The sequence below is a fragment of the Exophiala xenobiotica genome, assembly GCF_000835505.1.
Source record: "Exophiala xenobiotica strain CBS 118157 unplaced genomic scaffold supercont1.3, whole genome shotgun sequence".
Taxonomy (NCBI): domain Eukaryota; kingdom Fungi; phylum Ascomycota; class Eurotiomycetes; order Chaetothyriales; family Herpotrichiellaceae; genus Exophiala; species Exophiala xenobiotica.
The window spans coordinates 1631973-1654137 of record NW_013562492.1 but is presented as its reverse complement, the minus strand read 5'-3'; the positions used below and the strand labels follow the sequence as shown (position 1 = coordinate 1654137).

The following is a 22165-nucleotide window of genomic DNA, read 5'->3' as shown; positions in this document are numbered from 1 at the left end:
GCATCAAGCTTCCTGCTCCGTCCTAGTTCCCTTCCCATCTCCCATCCGCATCATTCACCCCCTTCCCTTCTTCTTCATCACCACCGACCTCCCTCGCCCTTCTCTCATCGTCTCAGAACCCCAGTCGACCACTTCGACATCCCGTCTGTACGGTCCGTGAGTTATCTTGGCCGCTCGCAACCTTCAAGCCTCAGTCTACCACGTAGGCCCCACTGATCTAGATCCCCTTGTCACTAGCGAATGTCGACTTGTCAGCTCAGAATGGCTCAACATTTCCACATCGCTCATCTTCCTTCCCACAAACCGAAGGAGACATCTAGTCCTTCGACCATCCTGCAACTCGCTAACCGGCTCCTGCCTGCAGCTGCATATGCCGGTCCCAAAGAGTTGGAGGGTGGTCGAAACCCGAAAGAACCTGTGGCCGTTGTGCCTCAGGCTGGTGTTGTGAGTCAAGAGAAATGGGAGGCAAATCTCCCGAACACAAAAAAAGTCATCGTAGTCGGTGCCGGCATTGCTGGCCTTCGTGCTGCATCCGTCTTGCGAACTCATGGTATCCAAGTCGTTGTGCTCGAAGCCCGCCCTGATCGCATCGGCGGACGTATTTATACGAGCAGGAAACCCGGACATGGTCCACGAGACATTGGTAAATATTGCCTCGAGCAATACTGACAATCGCCGTAGGCGTTTGAGATGAAGTCGCTAAGAGCGCTCATTGTTCGGCCACGACCATTGCGGATTGTTTTCCGTCATTGGCTACTTGACTCACATGGTTTTTAGGTGCCGCCTGGATGCACGAAACTGCAAACAACAAACTGGTTCGTCTCATTGGTCAGCTCAACATCGAACATTACTATGACGACGGAACTCCTCTGTATTTTACCAAAGACGGCCGGCTTGGTTCTCAGTTCAAAGCCAAAAAGGTGGCCGACGAATTTGCCGACTATTGTGCCTGGTACTACGAAGAGAATCCCGACGCCGAAGACAAACCTGCCTTGGACTTCATTAAGGAGTGGCTGGAGACGCATCCTTTGGTGACTGACGATGAACGCCTTTGGGCGCCTCAGGCTGCTCGTGAAGTTGAAGCTTGGATTGGGACCAGTCTTGAACAAGCCTCTTCGAAGCATCTCGCTTACTTTGCTACAGAGAGAAATCTGTACATGAAGGGTGGTTATGATACTATCATCACCTGGGCTGCCTCCAATCTTCGTGATCCTGGCACTATCCGCCTTGGTCATAAAGTTACCAAGATCCATTGGACTGACGACGAGAACAAGACCTGCGCGGTTGATGTTACCACAGCCGATGGCAAGTCTTTGACTTTCATTGCTGACGCCGTCATCTGTACGCTTCCTCTAGGTGTGCTCAAACACAACCTGGTCGAGTTCAGTCCTGGTTTTCCAAAAGAGCTTTCGCTCGGTGTTGACAAGCTAGGGTATGGTGCCCTCGGCAAGATCTTTGTCGAGTTCGAGTCTGTCTTCTGGCCGAAAGATAACGATCAATTCATCTACTACCCAGAACCCAATGAAGAAGTCGACGAGAATTCAATCTTTTCATACATGACCGTCACCAGCAACAATTGGATCATGAGTGGTACCAAAGAGCTATCTGTCCAAATCGTCGAACCACTCACACAGCGCATTGAAGCCATGAAATCCAACGAGGAAATCTACGCCTTTTTCGAACCTCTCTTCAAACTCCTCCGTACCGAACCCTACAAGAAGCTTCCCCCAGTTGTGAATCTGGAAACGACGCACTGGACTCAGGATCCTTTTGCCGGGTTTGGTACCTATACCGCCGACAAGACGGGCGACGACCCCGAAATTTGGTTCAACGCAATGGATAGCAATAAAGGAAGCAAGCTGCAATTCGCCGGAGAACACTGCGCGCGGACTGGAAATGGATGTGTGCATGGTGCTTTTGCTACTGGCGAAACGGCAGCCGTCAACTTACTGGCTTCTTTTGGAGTTCCCCACAACGGGGGGGATCTCTACAGTAGAAGGCCGTCGAGGAAGACACCACCCAGACACTAAACGGTTGACATGTGAGGGAGTCCTTATATGTCGTTGAGAATATCTGGGGAGGAGGACTTCCTTGAGTTGGCTGCTAGCTGACCTTGAAGTGCTAGACTGAAACATGTCGGGCACAGATTGTTATCCCTTTCGTTGTCTTTTCTTATTGCGCGAGTATCGTCTGTCTTTCGTTCTTACCACGCTCTCTTATTCTCGCTGAATGTTTGCTGGTTTCATCGCTGCTCTGAGACAATTTCGTTGAGGCATCGAGTCTCCGAGACTGCGTCTTTTGAGGTTTCAATCATGCTTCATAGTCTTTCGTAGCTTGCAATACTATCGTCATTGATCAAATTGCATTGGTTGGGTAATAGTCGGTTCGGAAAGGGTCAGTCACTGGGATACATATCTAGATGCTCCATGTCAGTGATATCCTTGACGTCGCCCAGAGGCATAAAATGGAACTCTGCCCCTTTACATCTCTCCTCGACCATCCTTTCGGCACGGCGAATGTTAGCCTCTGGAAAACCTTCGTCGCGCAGACTGCGGTAATACGCAGCGACCAGGTGCTTCCCGATGTCCTTGATCTCGTACGTCCGGCCTGGGTTGGGGGATTGTCGAATCACCCAGACCAGCGTCAATGGTGGGTCATCTCGTTCGAGGCCTGGCTGGACGTGGGCGCTGAGGATTTTGTTGTCGTGATGACGGCGGAGAACGAGAGCAACGCCGCCAGTGGACGTGTGGATTTTGGAGCGCTCGGCCGCGTAGGCGCGCGATATCGTGTCGTGGCCGTGGTCCGGTGGTTCGGTTTCGAAGAGCGTGAAGGGGACGGTTACACTGGTGATGGTGGTGGAGAGGGAGGGAGCCGGAGCCGCGGTGGAAGCGTAAGCGTCGGCAGCAGCTACGGCCAGAACGAATGTATGGAGGACTTCGGACATGTCTTGGCGTCTGGAGGATGGGCGGATGTAGATGTATTGCAAGTAGGGGACGGCGAAGCCCGAGACAGCGAGACTGAGAACGCTGAACTGTGCGGCACCGATGGCTTGGTCGTTCTTGTCGCGGATGCCGACGATGCGGTAGGGGGCGAGGCCGGTGCGTGTGCCGGCGGCTTGTGCGGCGAGGCGGGCTGTGATCAGGTCGGAACGTTCGCGCTCGGCGCGGCGTGGGAAGCTGGATTTGTAGAGGGCTTCGTAGAGCGTGGTGAAGGCTGTGGAGGAGACGAGTTCGATCAGGCCGATGTTGGGGAGGGCCGTGGCTTGGAGTCGAGCGAGTGCTGTGCGGGCGTGGGAGTCGATGTCGATTGGCACAGGGGAGGATGAGAGGTGGGATTGCAGGGATGGAGAGAGGTAAGGGGTGAATATTGAGGGGGGTTGAGTGGACATGGTGGTTGTGGTGGTGGTGGTTGTTTGGGAGGTCCCAGCCTTTGTCGAAGAAATATGTAGTGTTCTGAAGCCTGATGATGTCCCTTTTACTAGGTGTTTCGCTCTGACTTGGGACTGTCGGCTTCTGGCTCCTAGTGTGGCCGGCTACTTGCAGGAGGGACGGTCCTCTTCAGGTTGGAATAGACAATGACTGCATTGCCTTCAAAGCTGCGACTTTTAAGTCTGCAGCGTGCCCGATCGACATGGTAATCGGAGAGGAGAGGACATAGTACAAGTAGTGTTTTGTACTGGCAAGGCGGTGCTAGGGGTAGATGAATGGTGTCTAGCCATAACAGGAATGTGCTGGCGATGGTTGGCCCACTGGGGAGAGGTGTTTACTGGCAAGCAAGGTGAGGCCTCCTCTCAGTATGTTCGTCATTCTGTGGTGAATTTTGGTTCATGTCTTCAAAGCACATGGCCCTGGAACTAAAGGAACACGCCGTCGAAGTTACATTCTACGTTGGGGACGCAAGTTGGACTACCTCAGGCAGAATGAGAAGAAGCAACAACCCACGTTGGGACACTCGCCTAGCCAGTTACATGCAAGTCTTCCACTAGCACCGTCGTTGGCAAAGGGACTAGACAGCCCTGTGCCGGGACAACGGTCCGATGCTCTTCAACGAGGCTCATGCAGTTTGTGTGACCTCTTATATATCAAGTCACAAACCTTCTCGCTCTCCTTGTCCAAGAACTCGGGTGCTTTCCTGGGCACGGCGCCCTGAGTCTTGTAATTCGGTCCAATTTCAAAGCATTCGCCCGACGTTCCGTTCGTGCCAAGCAGCTTCTCGAATGTTTCGACTACTCCTTCGATCGGAGCCAGGAGACCTTCCTTCTCCGCGTTGTCGTAGAAATCCGAGGTCGAAATATTTGTCCGTATGACATTCGGACAAATGGCATTCATCGTGATCTTCTCCTCTGGGAGGTAATGGCCGTACGAGCGGGTGAGTCCTACTACGCCACTACGTTCAACTTAGCATGAAAAGGTCGATGGCGTCTGCAATAAGAGACCGGACTTACTGCTTCGCAGCTGTGTAAATCGGCACCGTAGGCACCGCGTAAAGGCCGCAGATACTCGCGACGCAACCAACTTAGACTGGGTTAACACCAAGACCTAGACTTCTGGGCAGATAGGTGACTTACTCTTGCCTCGGAACCCATTCTTGCCGGGCTCCTGCTTTCTGAACTGCTGCACTGCCAGAGAAACAGTATAAATCACACCAGTCAAGTCCACGTCAAGCACAGTCAGATCCGGCATCACAAAGCCACTTTGAGAAGGATCATTAATGATCGAGGGACGTTCCCCAACGCCGGCGATCGGGTAGACGTAGTCGATCCGGCCGGAGTCCGCAACTGCCTGGCTGAACGCTTTGGCTTGGGAATTCCAGTTGACGACGTCGACGTGCATGCATTTTGCAACCTGGCCATTCTTGTTCAATTCGTCGACGAGCTTCTGGGCCCCGTCGAGATCTCGGTCGGCGATGAATACTTTGATGCTAGATTCGGGTCAGCAGCACTTGTGCAGCATGCGGATGGCAGTTGTGGTTTACTTGTGCTTGACCAGCATCTGAGCTACGGCCCGACCGATGCCACTGGCGCCGCCGGTCAAATATGCATATTCCTGTGACATTGTGATGGAGTTGGAAGGATTCAATAGAGCAAAGCGACGCTCGGTACTGCAAGAATGGAGCTTGCTGACGAGTTTCTCTTTGATAGCTTACAGGTACCTTGTTTCGAAATGCTGAACTCTTTAACAGCGTCCTACTTACCTCGGGCTTTCATTTGCACAGTTGCGGTTATTCAGCTTGTGAGGGGTCAGCCGTTGGTCCAGTGTACAATTTGGCCGGACCTGGCGCAATGGGTCGTCATTCGGCTCGGTACTGTCTGGGCATCTTGTTGGCCACTCCGCAAAGAAGACATGCAACCGAGTCGTCAAGACACTCCCCGTGGACACTTGTTTGCAATGGGATGAACCATTATGCGGGGTGTCGGTAATGCGGTTGCTCTGATCGTTCCTGTGCGGAGAAATTTGAGGCTGTAGATCCCGTGAAGCCAATAGTGAAGAGCGAGAAATTACGCAGTAACAGGTGCATGCAACTTGCGGGTTGTCTTAGTTGGAAAGGGAGGATGTGGCCAGCGATAACTTGTGACTATCACCGAGAGCGACACTGGCGAGAACATCATAAGAGGTGCCATCCTCATCACACTCATGCGAACTGCAGGGCGAGTACATGCACTTTCGCTCAATACGCGTTTCTGGGAGATGGCCAACGCAGCACGAGGTGACCAGACGGACGCCTCAGGATGGCCCTGATCGTCGTTCCTTGGTGTCTTCTTCTGCGTGCGGGTAGCACAACGGTCGGTATTTCTTGCCACACTGCTGAACTGCGTGACTTCAGGAGTCAGGATCTTGCTAGGCTTTGGCACATTGCGGATGGCGAAGTTGCTGAAAGGATAAGGAACGATTCGGCGGTTGTGGACTTTTGTTTTACATTGTTGACGCGTTTTCCTTCTCAGGCCATCCCGGGCTGCACGAAAATCAATTCTGTCTGACATCGTTTAAACGGGAATTGACTGTAATTCATGCAAATGGCCTCGGCAAAGTCGATGTCTGACAGATGCACTTTTGGCCCGGGCAGCAATCAGCCAAACCACGTTCAAAATGATGGTGCTCGATGTGATCGCTAGTTCGACAAAATACTTCGATTATCGATGGAAGTGTCAAACATCATCAAAAAAGAGCCGTTGTTGAAGCTCAGTAGATTGTCCTATTCAAGGTCCTCCACACTGTCACAGGAATGCTTCCTCTGCAGATCCTCGGCATATCCCATGTGCCATTCTCATCAATTGCGGGCACGGGAAGCAATCCGTCGCTGACGTCGCCGTTCGCTTCCTTTCAAAAGAAACATTACTTGAGGCCTCACGGCCACCGTCTGACTCTTGAAGCCCATCCCAAGGTATGAATTAATACTACGAGTATTTGCTAGGGATCCTTGCTTATCACCGAATCGAACTCCCCCATTCCCACAATCATTCATCATCCCAGATTCGCAATATCACACGATAGCTGTACGGAGTAGGTAGTCGAGGGTAATTGCCTCTCCACCCGCCCGCAGACTCTCCGTGTATTCCCTTTTACAGTATCTCAAAACACTCTCGCACCCGCATACACACAGTCTTGCGTCGAATTGGAACTATGGCCGCGATCCACCGTCCTGCGCATCTGACACACCATGCCGCCAAAGTCGCCTCCGCAGCATGTATCGAGAAAGCCCAAGCCATCGGCGTGCCCATGAACATCGCCATCGTCGACGCCTCGCTCTACCTCCTGCATTTCGAGCGGATGCCCGGCGCTAAGCTGACATCCATCGACATCGCGCAGAACAAAGCCTTCACGGCCGCGGGCCACCGAGCGCCGACCTCAGTGTATAAAGAGACTGTCTGGCCCGGCGGCGCAGCGTTTGGACTGAACAATAGCAACAACGGCAGATTCATGTACGTCGCTGGTGGCATCCCGATCGTGGTGGACGGCGAAGTGGTAGGCGCAATCGGCTGCAGTACAGGAACACCCGCTCAAGACACGAAGGTGGCGCAGGCCGGTGTTGATGCTGTGATGGACTACGTCAAGAAGAACCAAGCGGGGAAGCCAAAGTTATAAAAAGCATACGCAGGAAGGCTTGATATATCGATGCTCGTACCAATATACTGCGTGGGAACACGTTTGATCCTGGACAGTACGCGAGTCACTCTGGTTCCATAACTATATGCATCAGTGGTCAGAAACACTACACGTTCGTTATGCCGTTGCTAGCCGAGCCATAGCATCACGGTCATGGATCGAAGGTCGCACATCTTCAGACACAGTGCAAGCTCTCAGAATGTGCAGGTGTCGAGCTACTTATGCTGATAATAGGAAGTCGTTGCTAGGAAATCCGCCTCCGGTTCAGGTTCCATTGCTTACTTGCACTCGCTGAGAATCTTCGTAAAGCGAATAGATTTCACCTCCACTCGACGCAGAGCTTGATACCCTTAGTTGGCTTTCCTCGGCCACGCTCGCACGTACATATCTGTCTGGATGACCACCGAGTTTGAGCGGACTTTTACTGGATTAAATGGATTGACGAGAGTAAAGTCGTAGCGGCGAAGAAGCTAGAATACAGCATATTGCATCAGTTATCACGACATAATAGCTTGGGGTTCCGACTGGACTCACCTCAAAAATGGCCTTTCTCAGTTCCATCAGAGCAATTCTTTTCCCCAAGCAGCTTGAGCGGCCTGCGCCAAAAACCAACTCGTTGATCCTTTCGTAGCCTTTGATGGTCTCTGGGTCGTTGTCAATCCATCTTTCCGGCCTGAAAGTGTCCGCGTCTGGTCCGTAAAAGTCGCGACGGTGGCCCATCGCATACGTAGCTATGCCAACTTCTGTGCCGGGAGGGATAAACACCCCATTCACAGTAGCCCCATCGGGGGACGGCGACACTCGGCCAGCGAGGCCTTGTAGGGGCATGAACATGCGCAACCCCTCTTGGATGCATGCTTCGAGGTACCGAAGGTTCTGGGCCTCGCTGTTCTTGATCACGGGATATGAGACATCGCCTGACTCAACAGCCGCCGCAATCTCCTCTCTGAGTCTGACGTACGCCGAGGGACTTGTCAGGATGAACAAGAACGTTGTGCGCAGGGCGGTCGCCGTCGAATCTGCGCCAGCGAGAATCTGCAACAGTGTCTCGACCTCACATTCCTGCTGCGTCAGGCCATGATTGACAAACGAACCCAACATGTCCTGCACCTTCTTTGGATCAGGACCAAACCGTTCAGCTACCGCCTTATGAGCAACTCCCACAATCGCCCCGAATCCGATCTTGTCTGTTGGTTTGGGTGCGGCACCCTGCATTATCCTGCTGCGAAGAATCGAGAGAATCATTGGGTGATTGGAACTGAGCTCCATGATGGGGTAGAACTGACTCGACGATTTGTGATAGTCATAGAGGTCCTCGTTCTTGATCAAAAAGCCTAGGGCCTGGCCAAATGCGATCTGCGTCAGTATGTCAAGGGTGAAATACCCTGCCAATACTGCAAAATCCATGGCTTCATTCTTATCCACATAAGCGCGTTGAATCAGATCCAATAACTCAACCACTCGAGCATCTATATCCCGCTCGAGAGTAGGGACCTCATTGCCAGTGTACTGTTCTCCAACATCAGCATTTACGGGATGTGCAAAAGAATCGGTGCATGAGGCCTGACGTACTCCTGGCATCAATTTTGCCCTCAGTTCGGCGTGAGCCTTCTCGTCGCTCATCGATAGCACATTATCCTTGCGGGTGTCAAACTTCATGCCTTTAAACCACCGTCCTCTCATGAATGGCGACCTTGGGGCAGCCATCTGTCTTTGAATAACTGGATCATCCGTCGCGATATAATCTGGACCGATTCGAACCGGAGAGCCTAGGTCGATTTATTACCGTGAGACTGCTTGGTGGACTGAGTGATAACCAGAGCTATCAATAGACCACATACCATATTTCTTGAGGGCATCTTCGACAGCCAAGTACAGAGTGCCACGGCAAGTATAGTAGAACATCCATAGCGGAGAGATCGAAGCTAGCCAGGGTCCTCTGATATGCCGTAGCTTTCGGTATGACAGAAATACGCTGAGTACCCAGTAAGCAAGGCTCAGGGAAGCAAGTCCACCCACGACAGTGATCCAACTGAGGCTCAGGCGCTCTGTAAAGCCCAGGCTAGTCATGTCGAAAGTGTGGACAATAAGAAAACCGAAGAAGGTGTGACCGTCAGCGCTTCGAAGAACAACGGCAAGAGGGACGCAAAGCAATCAACACGACGATGGAACCATTCATGCCTATCTGGAGCTCGAGTGAAAGAGGATGCAGCAGGACATCAACCGAGTGAAGCTTCGTACTGGCGACTGTCACTCAACACTGCAGATGCATATGCGGGCAACTGCGGGCTAGATACACATGGGCCATCGCCACGCAGTCGAGTCTGCACTAGCTGGACGATGCCTCAATAGGACTCTGGACTTTTGAAAGCGGAGGAAGAGACGCAGAATCGGATAAAATGCATTTATTGCCCGGCCTTCAGTCTCTCCCGCCTAGAAAGCCGCCCGATTGGTAGACGATACCACCCCCATGCACACCACGGCGCCGGCCTAGTGAGCCCTGGTCTTATCGTACTTGTACGGAGTATCTCAATCTTGTTGGTGTGAGGTCCTTGCCCATGTCCAACAACCACTCCAAATCGCCCACTTGCCAGCAAATCGAGGCGCCATGCGTAAACTGGTAAAGCCCCAGTGGTCACTGGTCGGCCATGTAATCCTTGAGACTCGCAGTGATTGGATTGTACTATGTTGTTCCAAGCCCACACCTCGCGAAGCATGCAATGGAAAATCCTTACTGAAACTGGATGGACCACGGATGGTTCCCGTGAAAGCCGTACTGTAGGTCACCGAAATCAGAGCCCAGCTCGCCTACGTATCCACGTCCACTTCCCAGTCCAGGCATAGGCATGTCTGCGCGAGACCGAATCGAGAAATGGGTGCATACAGCATTCCGTATGGCCTTAAGCATGGCTGTCCTTTGACCAGTGAAGCGCGATATTGGCGATGGCTGACAGACTACATCGTGCTCTTTCGTCTTCCCTTCTGCAATGACCGGGTACAATAGGATTCTAATGAAGGCCGTCCAAATTCTGGCCTTTTGTCCTGAACCCGAAGATGGCAGAGCCCCTCGCTGTGGGCGAGACTGGGAATATTGAAGCTCGCGAAGAGTCTTCGGTAAGCTGAGAATCGTCGATGCGTGCCTGAGCCCAGGACTCTACACTGACCTCTGGATGAACTCAAGTCGTTAAGCGACAACGACTCAGCATATTATGATGACGATACGTACGTTGCACAAACAATATCCCTTCACAGACCTCATTGTACATCTGGCTGAAATGGTGCCAAAGCGAGGCCTCAACCAGGTCCGTCACATCGAGCATTTACGACTACGAAACCTCTCACGGGAGGACATACCATGCGGTAAGATCACCATGAGCTGAAATCACCATATGCGATTGATTGACGTGTGTCCTTCCTTACAGTACCATGCCGGGAGTATGCCAACCCTTAATAAGCATCTTTGATTTTTGAACCAGATGATGGGCGGTGCTAATGTTTATTGAATGCAAAGAGTATATACTTCCCAACGACGAGGTGTGTGGACATCGCTCCAGGCCCTTGAGCACCAGAAGCGCTGATTGCTGACACATTGTTGCCGCACAGGATGAACAAGAGAGGTGCGGGATACCTCGCTCGGCTGGCAAACCCTCCGAAGTGCTTGCGCTTACGCTTCAAGCCTGTTCTCAGGTGCGACATCATGTACCACGCCGTAAGGCTTTCTGTGGGCAATAAGTTGTTCTTTGCCCCTCTGGTCACGGAACCAACTTGTGTCCTCGACATTGGGACAGGGACGGGTAAGTTTGACCTCTTCCAGCCTTGCTTGGATCCGCTCGCTGATGAGCAGGGTTGTGGGCCATTGAACTGGGTTAGTCCTTCTTTCCGGACGGGTTTAAGATGTCACGTTTCAGACGCTAAACATTGTCTCAGCGGACGCATATCCAGGCGCACAAGGTAAGAAATACGGCCAAGTGTGGCATCCTCCTACCTCACTCAATGCCTTGGAGTTTTGGCTAAGGATTCACATCAGTGATCGGCACAGATCTGAGTCCAATCCAACCAAGTTATGTGCCGCCCAATCTGCAGGTACGTATGCAGCACATGCTTGAGCAAGAGAAAGTGAGAGATGTTGATGATCCAGCTACATTCAGTTTGAAATCGCCGACGCCGACGAGGAGTGGACGTTTCGCCAAAGATTCGACCTCGTCCACTCACGCGTGATGAATGACACCTCTTTGAAAGACTGTAGGCCCTGCCATTCCTACCAAATGCAAGCCTTGTACTGTTGTCTCCTCCCATCGTCCTACGTCTCGACTCGAACACTACTAATCCGATACCTCTATTACCATAGGGCCTCATTTCTACCGAGAAGCGTATAAGTACTTCAACTCCCCCCTCTCTCATTGCCCGCTGGAGACTGACCAGCGCCGCGTACGATTTATTAGAGTACTCCAGCCCGGTGGCTGGGTCGAATCGCAAGAATTCAGCTACAAGCGGTACTCGGACGACGGGAGCCTGCCCGCCGACTCCCGCCTTACCTACTGGGAGGACTTGTGGACCGAAGGGATCAACAAGATGGGCCACACGGGCCACTGCGACCCCGAACTGGTGATGCAGCAAATGCGTGACGCTGGCTTTGTCAACGTCACAAGGCTGAACTTCAAGATGCCCATTGGGCCATGGCCTAAAGACAAGAGACTCCGCGAGGCAGGCTTGTTCGGCTACGCCAACTTGATGAACGGTCTTTTTGGCCTTAGTATCAAAGTCTTCTCGCAGCTGCTGGGTTGGCAGGTCGAGGAACTCGAGGTCTTGCTGGCAGAGTGTCGGCAAGAGTTACGAAGGAGGGACATCCACGGGTATTGGCCCATGTAAGTCTATTCCCTCTACTGGTATTCACCTTGCAGCATTACTTGGCATGTCACAAGGTGCACACTCAGCGTCAGTGTCTTCGTCCCTGTTGATGCACACGAAAAGATGCATCCGTACAGATCCTGACGCCGTCTTATCCCAGCTACATCATGTTTGGTCAGAAGCCCCCAGACCCCGGCGGTCCCGGTGATTGAACTGTGGTTGCGTTCTGCTATCCCGAACTGTTATCGAGTCTGTCAGCGAAATCCCAGTCAACTCGCATATGCTGGCTGAAATCTCGACATACGATATAGCAATCTCGACAAATGATTTAGTCCAACCCCCGCAAAACCGAGCGGGAATGCGTCAGAAGCCCATTTTCATCTGCGGTAAGTGATAGGGCAATTTTACGAGCTCGTTGGAAGGAGGGATTAATAACCTAAGAATAGAATGAGCAGGGGATATTGGAGACCCTCGTTAAGGGCATTCTTTGACGCTGGGTTTCAGTTTTGATCCACATGACTGTCGCTATCATGCGCATCTATCGGCTTGGGTTGAATCCGGTCGGTCTCTGAGGGAATGACAAGGGGATGAAGTAGAGGAATGATGCGGGTAAAAGTTGCAAATGAGTCTCTCCATTTGTTTACTTTCTTACTTTCATTTTACCAGAGCAGGCGAAGCAAAGTAATGTCACCTGGTCATGATCGCCGACTGCGCGTTTGGTATGTAACATGAGAAATGTGACTGGCCGTAGTAGTATCAGTTGTGCTTCTGTCAGGAGTTGAGTTCGGCTGCAAGAGTGGCCGCTTATGGACATCAGACGAAGCTGGCTAGAATACTTGTACAAGTACCAGAACGAATCTGATGGCACTGGCCTTGGACGGGGGCTTGGCATGTTTGACGCTGTTTTTGTTTACCTGCACATGCCCTAGGTCTCTTTGCAAATCAATGGCCATGGCAGACTCCGACTTCGAAAGCGACAAAAAATATCAACCGTGCCTTCCAGATCTCTTCGACATCGTGCCCAGAGTCTTCAGGTCTAGTAGCGTTACGACGCAGCATTTAACACGGTCATGACTACGCGAGCTTCCGCTTCACCTTCACCTCCGCCCGACACCCCAGTCGCGTCTGCACCGGGACCTCGGGCTACGGCTCTGCAGAAGGTATTTGCAGGCGCGTTGTCCTCCTCGATCAAAGCCAATTCCTATGCGAACTTCAGCTCATGCTTCTCTACCCCTGCGAAATACTGTCCCACGGCATTAGAGGGTGTATGGAAACAATTGAATACACGGCTCGAAGAGGAGTGCACACGCGACTTTGAGAAGATCCTGCAAGAACGACATGTCGTAGAGGGGCTGAATCAATGGGACACTATGATTGACGAAGCGAGAAGGAGGAAGAACCGTGCTGTAGAAGGCGAAATGCCTGCCAGACCGTGAGTTCGAATGGCCGCTTAGGGTCACCAAAGCTGACTAGAACAGTCTGCACACACTCTCGGCGGAAGAGCTGTACGATGCGCGCCTCACACCATACCTCCGACAAGCCCAGGTGGACATGAGCTCGAAGCTGCAGTCGACCCAACAAGACAATGCTGCTACTATGGCCAGAATCCAAGATCAACGCGCCGAGATTGAACGACTATTGAGCGGCTTGGAATGGATGGTCAAGGATATCGAAGGCAGTGTTGAAGCCATGTACACAAATGAGCAAAGTGGCTTCGATGAATTGAAAAGTGACGTGTGGCAAATGGAGCAAGAGGTGGCTGCTACAAGATAGTGCTGGTATTGAAATGGGTGTAACGAGGTTATGACTTGATTTTAGCATAGGTGTTGGTGGACTTTGGTTCTTTTGAGTATGGCACAATTTGGCTTGCAGGAATGACATGCTTGAAGCCATCCCGTGTCGTGGTTGCCATCCCTAAAGGCATCACGTCCAATAACAGCGTCTCACAGAAAGAGACCAGTTCGCCCATGATAGGCTTTCGAGAGTTGCATGACATTCGGTAGTCGTCCAGAAATAGAGAGCATGCCGTTCAGACTCCAGAGAGGTGGTCGACGAGCTTTCCACATCGCATAGGCTAAGTCTACCGCTCTGTTCGATCCGATGTTCAGCTGATGACAGACTCATCCGTCTGTCGGTTACTGGGAAGGCTGACCAATCACAGTTTGACTCATTGCCAAGGCGACCTCTTCTCTCACAGCTTGATCAATTTCACACTCCTCCATCATTCCAGCATCCGAAATCTGAAAAGGTCATCATCAGATTAGCTACACCCAAGAGAAGGTGCAGAAGGTCGTTGTGATCCATCGATCCACATCCTCGTGCGACCACAGGTACCGACCACCACCGTCCCGGTTGATCGATTGGCTCCAGAAAAGGTCAGTTAATCAGCAAGAAGAGAAGCTCTTTTTCCGGCTTCAGTTCCCACTGCTATTTCATCTGCGACTCTCTGCCAACGCCTCGAGTTGAAGAGTGCCGATGTGCGGTTGAGCGGGACACCGAACTTCAACTCCACGCGACTAATTGTTGGCTTACGGCTGGAGATTGATTATGGCCCGAGCAAACGCGGCAAATTCGATTTCCACCACATACAATTAAGGTTTGATAACGAGATTGCGAGGCCGCCACCAACAACCACAACATCAACATTATTCCCATCCTGGTAACCTCGCATCCTCACCTCCCGACAACCGATGCTTCGGCCTTCTCGCGACCCTCGCTTCTGCTATCAAGATCTTTCCAATCGCTTCTAATTGCCGTGTCACTGGGATCTTCTTTCGGCAGACTCCTCCGACAAACCTTGTATCGTGCCCATAACCAACTTCCCAGTGTTCCACGAACTTGACGCGCCAAAAATCTTTCCCCGGCTCATCGCTCGGAGCTAGGTCACTTTCGTGGGTTGCGCAATGTCGAGACGCGCTCAAGGCAAAAAAAAAAAGAATGTGGTGGTCTCTGAAACACTCGAGGCTCTGCCTGTCCAGCTCTACTCTGCTGTTGCAAGCAGAGAACGGTTACCATTATTTCATCACTGTCGTGTTTGCTGCTATTTGTTTACTTCCTCTTACCCCATCCTGCATGCATATACATATAAACAATTTCGGAATCTCCACAAACTCTGACATCTGCCCCTCCACCATTGGCTTCCTTGAGGAGTGTTTCGCCTTGAGCCCCTCCTGCTCACTACTATCCTTCAGCTGTGTCGTGCCACCAAGAGCAGCCTTGCCTGGTTCAGGTCGATTACAAGGGCTACCCCGACCAAAACTCGGGCTAGGGTTTTCAATCGCGTCAGAGGTCAAGAAGGTCAAGAGTCCATCCCGCACGTTTATTCATCTTGTCTCTCGACTCATACTCGAAGGTGGTTGAACTTCTCCTTCCTCAATACCCGCACGCTGAATATCACTGAGTCATCTGACTGAATGTCAACGTTCGGTCGTGAGTGTTCAGGGCTCTGGCAAACGTTCTCGCATTTGGAGTAAATTTCCATACCCTCTGTCAGGTCGACGTCATTCCTCCGCACCCACCGCCTGTTGTTGCACGGACCCATGGAGAGGCGTGTAAAGGTATGGACGACTGGCTCGCTTGCAGGCCTTTTCACCATCGCGAGTACCGTTTGGAACGTCGTCTTCGCCTCGAGCATCCACGATGTACGAGTCCTGGCGGCCCTACGAGTTCTTCTCTTCGTCGCTTCCGCCCTCAGCCTGATCGATGTGGCGGCTATTGTATACTTCTCGACCCTGCACGTCAAGAGCCTGAACAGCTATTCGCTGGGCGGGAAGAAAAGAGCATGGGGGATTTTCACATCGGGAACATTTGCGGCGGCAATCAGCATATGTGTCGCTGGTGTGACGTTGGTGTGGTTGGTTATCAAACGTAGCCAACTCCCCACCACGGTGCTGAGTACAGCGCCCACGGTGCTACTCGGGGTGTGGTTTGCATCATGGGGTGCTTCTGCTGCGTCGCAGATAGTTCTGTATTGCCTCTTAGGTGTATGGACGAAGGAGGTCTTGAAGACGCAGAGGGCCAGCAGACTAGACCTCGACTTCGGTATCAGAGTACCATCGATTATCATGGTCGGCAGACCAAGTACTCAGCATACGAACCGGTCTTTCGGTTCTCAGGATGCCACCCTCCGCTCTCCACCAAGGACTCCTGTCTCCCGGGGAGGCTCGATTACACGATCGTCGTCAACCAGAGTTGGTCCAGGCTCGTCAAGAACGAAACTCATCCCACATTCAAATCGCTCGTCGTTCGAGCCGGTGCCCTTCCCCGTCGGAGAAGCAATCACGGTCGACAGTGCATTCGACAACTGGGACACATCATCTGTCCATCACGAGATGCGTGCTGTCCTAGGTTCATCTCCCCCCGTCACTCGATCAGGCTTGGAGACGATACCAGGAAGTCGACCAGAGTCCCCAGCAGATGCGTTTGATGGCCCCTTTCCCCCACAGTCTCCTATCTCTAGCTCGCCGCCTCATGCGGCAACCTCAGACTCGGCCACTGTAGTGGGTTGGAGTTCATCACCACGACAGCTACCATCTTCACCACCTTCCAGTCCACCCAATTTCTCTCGACCTACTTCTTCCGGGCGTGATAAACCCCCGCCACCGAAATTCGAACCATTCGACACTTCTATGCATGAATTAATACATCCGCTATTCCGCCCAAACAGTCCTCACCCTCCTCCTATTGCCAGAGCGGGAACGATGGTGACTGCCTCACCACTGGCAGATCACCTAATCACTCCACGGACATTGGCTCGACTGCGCAGCAACACAGAGCCGTCAAGAGGTCACTGGAAAGCAATGCCGAGCATCGATCAATCCGAGACGCAAAGCGTGGGCACTTCGGTCCCCGGCAGTCCGACGCTCGGCAGTCCTGGGCCATCGATTGTGGACGAGGCTGAATTGCCTCCCATCTTGCCTGGATTTGTGCTCTCAGCAGGATCGCGGAGCAGCTTAGTAGGTTATGGGAAACGAAAAAGTGTCAAGAAGGAACGACGCAAGTCACAATTATCAATTGGAAGTCGCTTGAGTCAACTCATGGGATGAGACCGGGGTTTAAGTAGTATTTCTGTCGCGGCTACTGGTACCGTGTTTATTGTATTGTTTATGTGTTTTGCATAGGGTGGTAATGCTCTACATTTAGCAAGGAGTTGGCGGCACTTTGCGGAGGGTTATGCTGCGAAGAGCGAGTCAGCCGGGATACCACAGGCAAAAGATCAGAGAATAGAAATAATTTCTGTCCCTTTGACATTTCGATGGTGTTTTTGAAATGTGAATATCCAACTTGCCTCGGGTAATACTTGATTTGTGATTGGTTCGATGACGAAATCCGGGCCTTACCGCAGCTAACTTCTTTGGGACTAGAGGCAGTGAAAAAGCGGCAAGAGGCGGCGGTGCAAGGGCCGGGCTGGTCACTTCCAGAGATCCAAGCAAAATGCTTCACTTCCCGAAAAAGGTCAGCAGTAGGTATTCAGCACCTGGAAACCGCATCACACAACCTCACCCTTTGTTTTTCCCATTCACTCCCCATATCTCTTCAAAGATGGATTTCTGCCACACCACCCAGCCTCCAGAGCTGAATGGCATCAATAGACCTTATTCAGGCTATTGTTCTGCCAGGTTTGCTTCGGCTCCAGATAGCACTCCCCCCAAATGCTTGCAGCTCTTCCCTCACGCCTCACGAACACATCCTCACACCTGGATACCTCGCAAAGCTGCTCCTCTTTGGCTGCAATACCTTTCTCACATACTGCGCCAACCTGTGAAGCAATCGTCGAAATCGCGGGCATCGCCTTGTGCGGTTCTACGCATTCATCCTTCCTCTCATTTGTCAACCACTGTTGAACCGATTTTCTACGCTTCCGGTACCAAGAGAAAAGTCTCTTCTTACCGGGTTGCAAAAGTATCTCACCATCCTGACTCACGAAGGTAAGTTTGTTCCACCCGTCAATGCTTCGGAACTATCTCTACCCATGTATCATCATGCTCACTCAGCGCCCGGCTTTTGGGCCATCCACAATCAGCCGTGGTGTTAGGCATTCCCCAGTAGTGATCACATCACCAGTTCATTCTGCATACAAGACGTCTCGAGATTCTCTTGGGAAAATGTCCACTAATCTTATCCCTAGCATAATGTCTCGCCGACGATCACCTCGAGAGCCGTCAACCGTCTTCCATATGAAGACTCGAAGTCGTGCCCGGAAAGGGAGGCCGGGATCAAGCGATCCTTCTGGGGACATCTCATCCACAAGCTCCTTGTCCTCACCACCATCATCACCAACACCGCCAACGCCGCCAAGAAACCAAAAGCGGAAATTGTCTGAGACTGACTCAGACGGACCCGAAAATCTCCCCATTGCCAAACGGCTCTCACCCGACTCCAGAAGTGATAATGCGAAGCAGACGACCGATACCGTTGAGGTTGAGACGACCACGCTAGCTGGCTCGGAAGGTATCGTTGCAAACCCGATCCCTTGCAACAATGATGTCACCACGAGAAAACGTCCAGCATCAAACAGCGAAGATTCAGAAACTCGGTCTCCCAGGAGGTCCGCAAAGGGTGCTACTCGTGCCCGTAGAGGTGGCCAAGGGAATGGGGCCAACAGTCGGAAAGGAAAGCTAAAGGGAAAGAGAGGAAGGGGTGGCGATAGTCCCGAGCCACCGAATCGGAAGCGCCCGTTGACCCAGGATGAACGGGTTGAAATATCGATGCTCAAAGCACGACAACACGAATTGAAAAGATTCTTCTCTATTGTTGGAGCTCAACAAGTGGACATCCTCGAACAGCTGGCTTCTCGAGACCTTTCCAAACTGGCGCGAAAACCAAAAGCACATCAAAAAGTGCCTGAATACGACACCATCGTCGAGAGCCTTGATACAACCATGCAAGACATACAGGATATGATCAGAACACGGCATAGAGTGCAGCTTGAGCATGAAATGCAGCGAATGGAACAGGAGAAGGAAGTCATCGAGCAACAATTCAAGGTAAGATCGACATTCCTTCCTCCGTTACTGACTTGACTGACCAGGTGCAGACGCACGCTTTAGAAGCACGCAATGAACATCTCACAGGTGCTGAAGGAGATATCATTCTCTTCGAACGCGCTTATCGTGAAGCTCACGACGAGACCCATACCGAGACCGGTTCTGATCTTGATGGCTATCCCCAATACCACGAACTCCCGGAGCCTGACACTCAACCTCGGGGCTACGTTTCTCGAAAGATCATGGACGAGAAACCTTTCAAGCTGCAACTTTCAACGTATGACGAACAGGCCCGACAAGAAGTTCTCAACGAAGATTTCATTGCTCCTTTGCTTAGGGAGATGGAGCAACGAGATAGGGAATACCACGAGGAACAAGAGCGGAGGAAATCGCACAACCTCAGTGCTCTTACCAGCGAAGCCGTCAGAGAGCTCGAGACCATCAGAGAAAACGAGAGACCTCCACAGGTTGACGGTATGAATGATACTGCCGGCTCATACGCCTTGTCCACGCTTGCCGACGTATCGGACTGGATGTCACAATCACGTCCACAACACCGACTCAGCTATACGACTTCAGCCCCTGTCTCAGCACCCAGCGACCAGTTCCCAAGACGATATTCACCTCGCTTCGGTCCATTACAAGCTTTCAGTGGCCCAGTAACGAGAGAAGTAACGAGACATCCTTCGTTCCAGCATGTTCTGAGCGTAGACACCACAAGTGCTCCACCTGTTCAGACCCCATCATCAGCAACGGAGACAACTGACAGAAATTCATCCCATGTTGTCTCCAGTGGACCTGGCCAACCCCTCGCGCCGGCACCACCTAAGTCTGGTCCACGTTTCCAAGTGTTCCGTCACAGTAACGGACGTCCCGGGTTTGCAAGCCCTTCACCATTGGCGGGAGGTGGGCCTCAACAATTCATCTTCCAACCTCCACAACAACCTTTGCAATATCAACCAGCTCCTGGAAGAACGCCGCCTCCACAGTATGGTCCTGGTGGAACAGGTTCTCGTGTCGATCGAGGAGGAAAATCTTCAATGACATTCGTGAATCAAACGATTGCTAGTCGGGATGCAGCAGCTGGGAATCCCAATCCAAAGGGTGGACAGAGGATCTTGCTACCCAAGATGTGAAAATGGGGTCCAAATCAGCAGCAGGAATGAGATCGCATGTATATATGAGCATAGAGCAAGGCAAGCAATGTACCTCATGCGAGAACGACAGTGCCTAGTCCTCAAGTCTTGATATCGTGCCTCCGCCGTACGTTGCTCGCAATGACATCCAGATAGCTCGCACGACTCGCCTCCAGGGGCTCACTAGGCTAAGGCCTGACATCCGACACTACCGGTACCATTCTGTCAACCGGCCTGGGATGTTCTTACCTAAGTTAGGTACATTGAAGTATAGTATTTGGGAGTTACACTGTAGTAACCTAAGGTATGTACAGCGAATCCCGGTCGCACCCTGTTGGTATAACATGGTGGTGGAATTGCTATGGAGATAGCTACCCAGATTGGATTTTACTCTCTTCTACTTCGTATATACACGTCCACGTCCACGTCCATGGCATTTGATTACATTTTAGTTAGCGTTAGCGTTAGCAGCACTGCTTGCTCTGCTATCGGCCCTCTCCTTTTTGTCTCTTACAGATTTTGCGAGAAGACGCCTCCAAGATTCCCACACTTGCACTCACATGCGCTCCTTTTCTTTTTGCCAGACACACGTCCAATTCCTATACTTATACGCGCTCCTTTTCTTTTTCCTTTTCCAGACGAATACATTCAACCACGGCAGGCAAAACCTCCTCGGCCGGCAGACTGGCTCGCACAACGGCCCTTCGCAAGGCGGACAGTCGTCCACCATCATCATCATTGTAGCCGCCACCTTGATGGTGGTGATAATCTCCAAAGAAGGCCTCTTCCTTTCTCACACCGCCCATGTTCAAAATCCCAATGCCCATACCCCGTTCATGCGCACGCTTCACAAGCCGCCACGCCGAATACGTCGCGAGCGAACTGCCAACCACCAGAATCCTGGAGGCCGCGTCAATGGCCGCCTCGGCCGCAGCTTTCACGGGAGCAGGAATACTCTCGCCAAACATGATGACATTCGGCTTCAACACGCCTATACCGTGGGCGTTATTCGTGCTGGTGCTGGTGCGGTTCGACGAAGAAGGGATCCACGCGCCATCCTTGTCGACGTCCACGTGCCCTTTCGATCCGTCGCTCAGAATCGGTGGCCGTCTCAAACAGCTCGGGCACGCCGGGTATCTGAACGTCGTATACGGCGCATCAGGCACGTCCGCGTCGCCGTCCGGGTTCGTCCTGAACCCCTTCTTGCGCCGCTCCACGGGGTCTTCGGTGTCGAGCGCGCCTGACGCGAGCAAATCTTGCAGGAACGCGGCCCAGGCAGGGTTCAGCTCGGCCAGGCGGGCTTGGAAAGTATCTCTGTCCATCAACGTCTTGCAGCTCAGACAGATCAAACTCCGCAGAAAGCCGTGCAGCTCGACGGTATGTGGTAACTTTGGGTGCGCGAGCGGGTGGAACGAGTCGACGTTTTGTGTTATGACGGTGTCGACGCACCCCAGGCGTCCGAGGTCGCGGATCGCGTAGTGTGTGTCGTTGGGTTGAGAGCGGTGTAGACCGCGCCAGCCGAGGAATGACCTAGCCCAGTAGCGTTTGCGAGATTCGTGGGAGGCGACGAATTCGTGGTAGTATATGGGGCGGTAGGATTTGTTTTGGGTGTATGTGCCGTTGGGGCCCCGGTAGTCGGCGAGGCCGGAGGCGACGCTGATGCCTGCGCCGGTTAGGAGGACGGTTTTGTTAGTCTTCTTCTCTTCTCGTATGCCATGGTCATGGTCGTGGTCGTGGCGGAGGACAGGGGGAGAAGGAGTAGGAGTAGGAGTATTCCTATCGGGGTGTAGGAAACGAGTGAGCGAAGTGATGGCTCCTTGTCGAGTGGCTGCGGACGCTGGGATGATCAGTGGTGGCGGGAGAGGCTGCGTATAGGGGATACGCATAAGCGGTTTGGACATGTGCCCTGCATGGCTCTCGCGTCGAGGAGTGAGCGAGGGGAGAAATGTAGGAGGGGAGGGGAGGCGAGTGTTGTAGAAAAGCCGGACTCTACGTGGTAATCAAATCTTTCCTATTCACGAAAAGAAATGGAATTCAAAGGGACATCGATGTCATAGATAATTTGACAGCCGAAGAAATGCCGTGAGCAAGG

At 52.3% G+C, this 22165-nt stretch overlaps 10 protein-coding genes across 11 annotated transcripts; 6 read left to right on the top strand and 4 right to left on the bottom strand.

The window, feature by feature from the left end:
* The first annotated feature begins 38 nt into the window (after positions 1–38).
* PV05_04813 (uncharacterized protein) lies at positions 39–2360 on the top strand. Its single transcript, XM_013461261.1, has 2 exons — positions 39–643; positions 778–2360. The coding sequence occupies exons 1-2, from the start codon at positions 241–243 to the stop codon at positions 2028–2030; spliced, it is 1656 nt and encodes a 551-aa protein (XP_013316715.1). The 5' UTR covers positions 39–240; the 3' UTR covers positions 2031–2360.
* On the bottom strand, positions 1983–3388 carry PV05_04812 (uncharacterized protein; the record flags this gene model as incomplete). The annotated part of the gene is made up of 1 exon (XM_013461260.1): positions 1983–3388. The coding sequence occupies one exon, from the start codon at positions 3386–3388 to the stop codon at positions 2396–2398; it is 993 nt and encodes a 330-aa protein (XP_013316714.1). The 3' UTR covers positions 1983–2395.
* A 498-nt stretch (positions 3389–3886) lies between these two features.
* PV05_04811 (uncharacterized protein) lies at positions 3887–5152 on the bottom strand. The gene is made up of 4 exons (XM_013461259.1): positions 4975–5152; positions 4568–4920; positions 4445–4514; positions 3887–4386 (listed from the first exon to the last, which is right to left on the bottom strand). Exons 1-4 carry the CDS (start codon positions 5052–5054, stop codon positions 4044–4046), a joined length of 846 nt encoding a protein of 281 aa, XP_013316713.1. The 5' UTR covers positions 5055–5152; the 3' UTR covers positions 3887–4043.
* Positions 5153–6225: 1073 nt separating this feature from the next.
* PV05_04810 (uncharacterized protein) lies at positions 6226–7361 on the top strand. The gene has a single exon (XM_013461258.1). The coding sequence runs from the start codon at positions 6621–6623 to the stop codon at positions 7080–7082; it is 462 nt and encodes a 153-aa protein (XP_013316712.1). The 5' UTR covers positions 6226–6620; the 3' UTR covers positions 7083–7361.
* PV05_04809 (uncharacterized protein) lies at positions 7306–9448 on the bottom strand. Its single transcript, XM_013461257.1, has 4 exons — positions 8945–9448; positions 8676–8872; positions 7638–8612; positions 7306–7573 (listed from the first exon to the last, which is right to left on the bottom strand). Exons 1-4 carry the CDS (start codon positions 9171–9173, stop codon positions 7454–7456), a joined length of 1521 nt encoding a protein of 506 aa, XP_013316711.1. The 5' UTR covers positions 9174–9448; the 3' UTR covers positions 7306–7453.
* A 552-nt stretch (positions 9449–10000) lies between these two features.
* PV05_04808 lies at positions 10001–12679 on the top strand. Of its 2 annotated transcripts, none has more exons than XM_013461256.1 (14): positions 10001–10217; positions 10285–10325; positions 10391–10463; positions 10526–10538; positions 10615–10637; positions 10707–10720; positions 10791–10897; positions 10948–10968; positions 11031–11054; positions 11131–11186; positions 11252–11345; positions 11452–11479; positions 11546–12337; positions 12398–12679. In XM_013461256.1, the coding sequence occupies exons 1-13, from the start codon at positions 10158–10160 to the stop codon at positions 11970–11972; spliced, it is 981 nt and encodes a 326-aa protein (XP_013316710.1). In that variant the 5' UTR covers positions 10001–10157; the 3' UTR covers positions 11973–12337; positions 12398–12679. The 2 variants fall into 2 exon arrangements, with proteins under 2 accessions (XP_013316710.1, XP_013316709.1); XM_013461255.1 differs by lacking the exon at positions 12398–12679 and having other exon boundaries at positions 11546–11968; positions 12112–12336.
* A 225-nt stretch (positions 12680–12904) lies between these two features.
* On the top strand, positions 12905–13993 carry PV05_04807 (uncharacterized protein). Its single transcript, XM_013461254.1, has 2 exons — positions 12905–13383; positions 13430–13993. Exons 1-2 carry the CDS (start codon positions 13022–13024, stop codon positions 13722–13724), a joined length of 657 nt encoding a protein of 218 aa, XP_013316708.1. The 5' UTR covers positions 12905–13021; the 3' UTR covers positions 13725–13993.
* A 1172-nt stretch (positions 13994–15165) lies between these two features.
* On the top strand, positions 15166–17170 carry PV05_04806 (uncharacterized protein). Its single transcript, XM_013461253.1, has one exon. The coding sequence runs from the start codon at positions 15491–15493 to the stop codon at positions 16994–16996; it is 1506 nt and encodes a 501-aa protein (XP_013316707.1). The 5' UTR covers positions 15166–15490; the 3' UTR covers positions 16997–17170.
* Positions 17171–17841: 671 nt separating this feature from the next.
* Positions 17842–20144, top strand: PV05_04805 (uncharacterized protein). The gene is made up of 3 exons (XM_013461252.1): positions 17842–17878; positions 18079–18937; positions 18988–20144. The coding sequence occupies exons 2-3, from the start codon at positions 18083–18085 to the stop codon at positions 20071–20073; spliced, it is 1941 nt and encodes a 646-aa protein (XP_013316706.1). The 5' UTR covers positions 17842–17878; positions 18079–18082; the 3' UTR covers positions 20074–20144.
* A 220-nt stretch (positions 20145–20364) lies between these two features.
* Positions 20365–22079, bottom strand: PV05_04804 (uncharacterized protein). The gene has a single exon (XM_013461251.1). The coding sequence runs from the start codon at positions 21972–21974 to the stop codon at positions 20679–20681; it is 1296 nt and encodes a 431-aa protein (XP_013316705.1). The 5' UTR covers positions 21975–22079; the 3' UTR covers positions 20365–20678.
* Between the last annotated feature and the right edge of the window lie 86 nt (positions 22080–22165).

Coding starts and splice junctions, on each gene's coding strand:
- PV05_04813 (XM_013461261.1), top strand. CDS start 241: ATGTCGACTTGTCAGCTCAGAATGGCTCAACATTTCCACATCGCTCAT. Junction 644..777: donor ACATGGTCCACGAGACATTG/GTAAATATTGCC, acceptor CATGGTTTTTAG/GTGCCGCCTGGATGCACGAA.
- PV05_04811 (XM_013461259.1), bottom strand. CDS start 5,054: ATGTCACAGGAATATGCATATTTGACCGGCGGCGCCAGTGGCATCGGT. Junction 4,921..4,974: donor CAGATGCTGGTCAAGCACAA/GTAAACCACAAC, acceptor ACCCGAATCTAG/CATCAAAGTATTCATCGCCG. Junction 4,515..4,567: donor GAATGGGTTCCGAGGCAAGA/GTAAGTCACCTA, acceptor ACCCAGTCTAAG/TTGGTTGCGTCGCGAGTATC.
- PV05_04810 (XM_013461258.1), top strand. CDS start 6,621: ATGGCCGCGATCCACCGTCCTGCGCATCTGACACACCATGCCGCCAAA.
- PV05_04809 (XM_013461257.1), bottom strand. CDS start 9,173: ATGACTAGCCTGGGCTTTACAGAGCGCCTGAGCCTCAGTTGGATCACT. Junction 8,613..8,675: donor GGGCAAAATTGATGCCAGGA/GTACGTCAGGCC, acceptor GTTGGAGAACAG/TACACTGGCAATGAGGTCCC. Junction 7,574..7,637: donor TGAGAAAGGCCATTTTTGAG/GTGAGTCCAGTC, acceptor GCTGTATTCTAG/CTTCTTCGCCGCTACGACTT.
- PV05_04808 (XM_013461255.1), top strand. CDS start 10,158: ATGGCAGAGCCCCTCGCTGTGGGCGAGACTGGGAATATTGAAGCTCGC. Junction 10,218..10,284: donor AAGCTCGCGAAGAGTCTTCG/GTAAGCTGAGAA, acceptor GATGAACTCAAG/TCGTTAAGCGACAACGACTC. Junction 10,969..11,030: donor GTTGTGGGCCATTGAACTGG/GTTAGTCCTTCT, acceptor ACATTGTCTCAG/CGGACGCATATCCAGGCGCA.
- PV05_04807 (XM_013461254.1), top strand. CDS start 13,022: ATGACTACGCGAGCTTCCGCTTCACCTTCACCTCCGCCCGACACCCCA. Junction 13,384..13,429: donor GGCGAAATGCCTGCCAGACC/GTGAGTTCGAAT, acceptor TGACTAGAACAG/TCTGCACACACTCTCGGCGG.
- PV05_04806 (XM_013461253.1), top strand. CDS start 15,491: ATGGAGAGGCGTGTAAAGGTATGGACGACTGGCTCGCTTGCAGGCCTT.
- PV05_04805 (XM_013461252.1), top strand. CDS start 18,083: ATGTCTCGCCGACGATCACCTCGAGAGCCGTCAACCGTCTTCCATATG. Junction 18,938..18,987: donor TCATCGAGCAACAATTCAAG/GTAAGATCGACA, acceptor GACCAGGTGCAG/ACGCACGCTTTAGAAGCACG.
- PV05_04804 (XM_013461251.1), bottom strand. CDS start 21,974: ATGTCCAAACCGCTTATGCGTATCCCCTATACGCAGCCTCTCCCGCCA.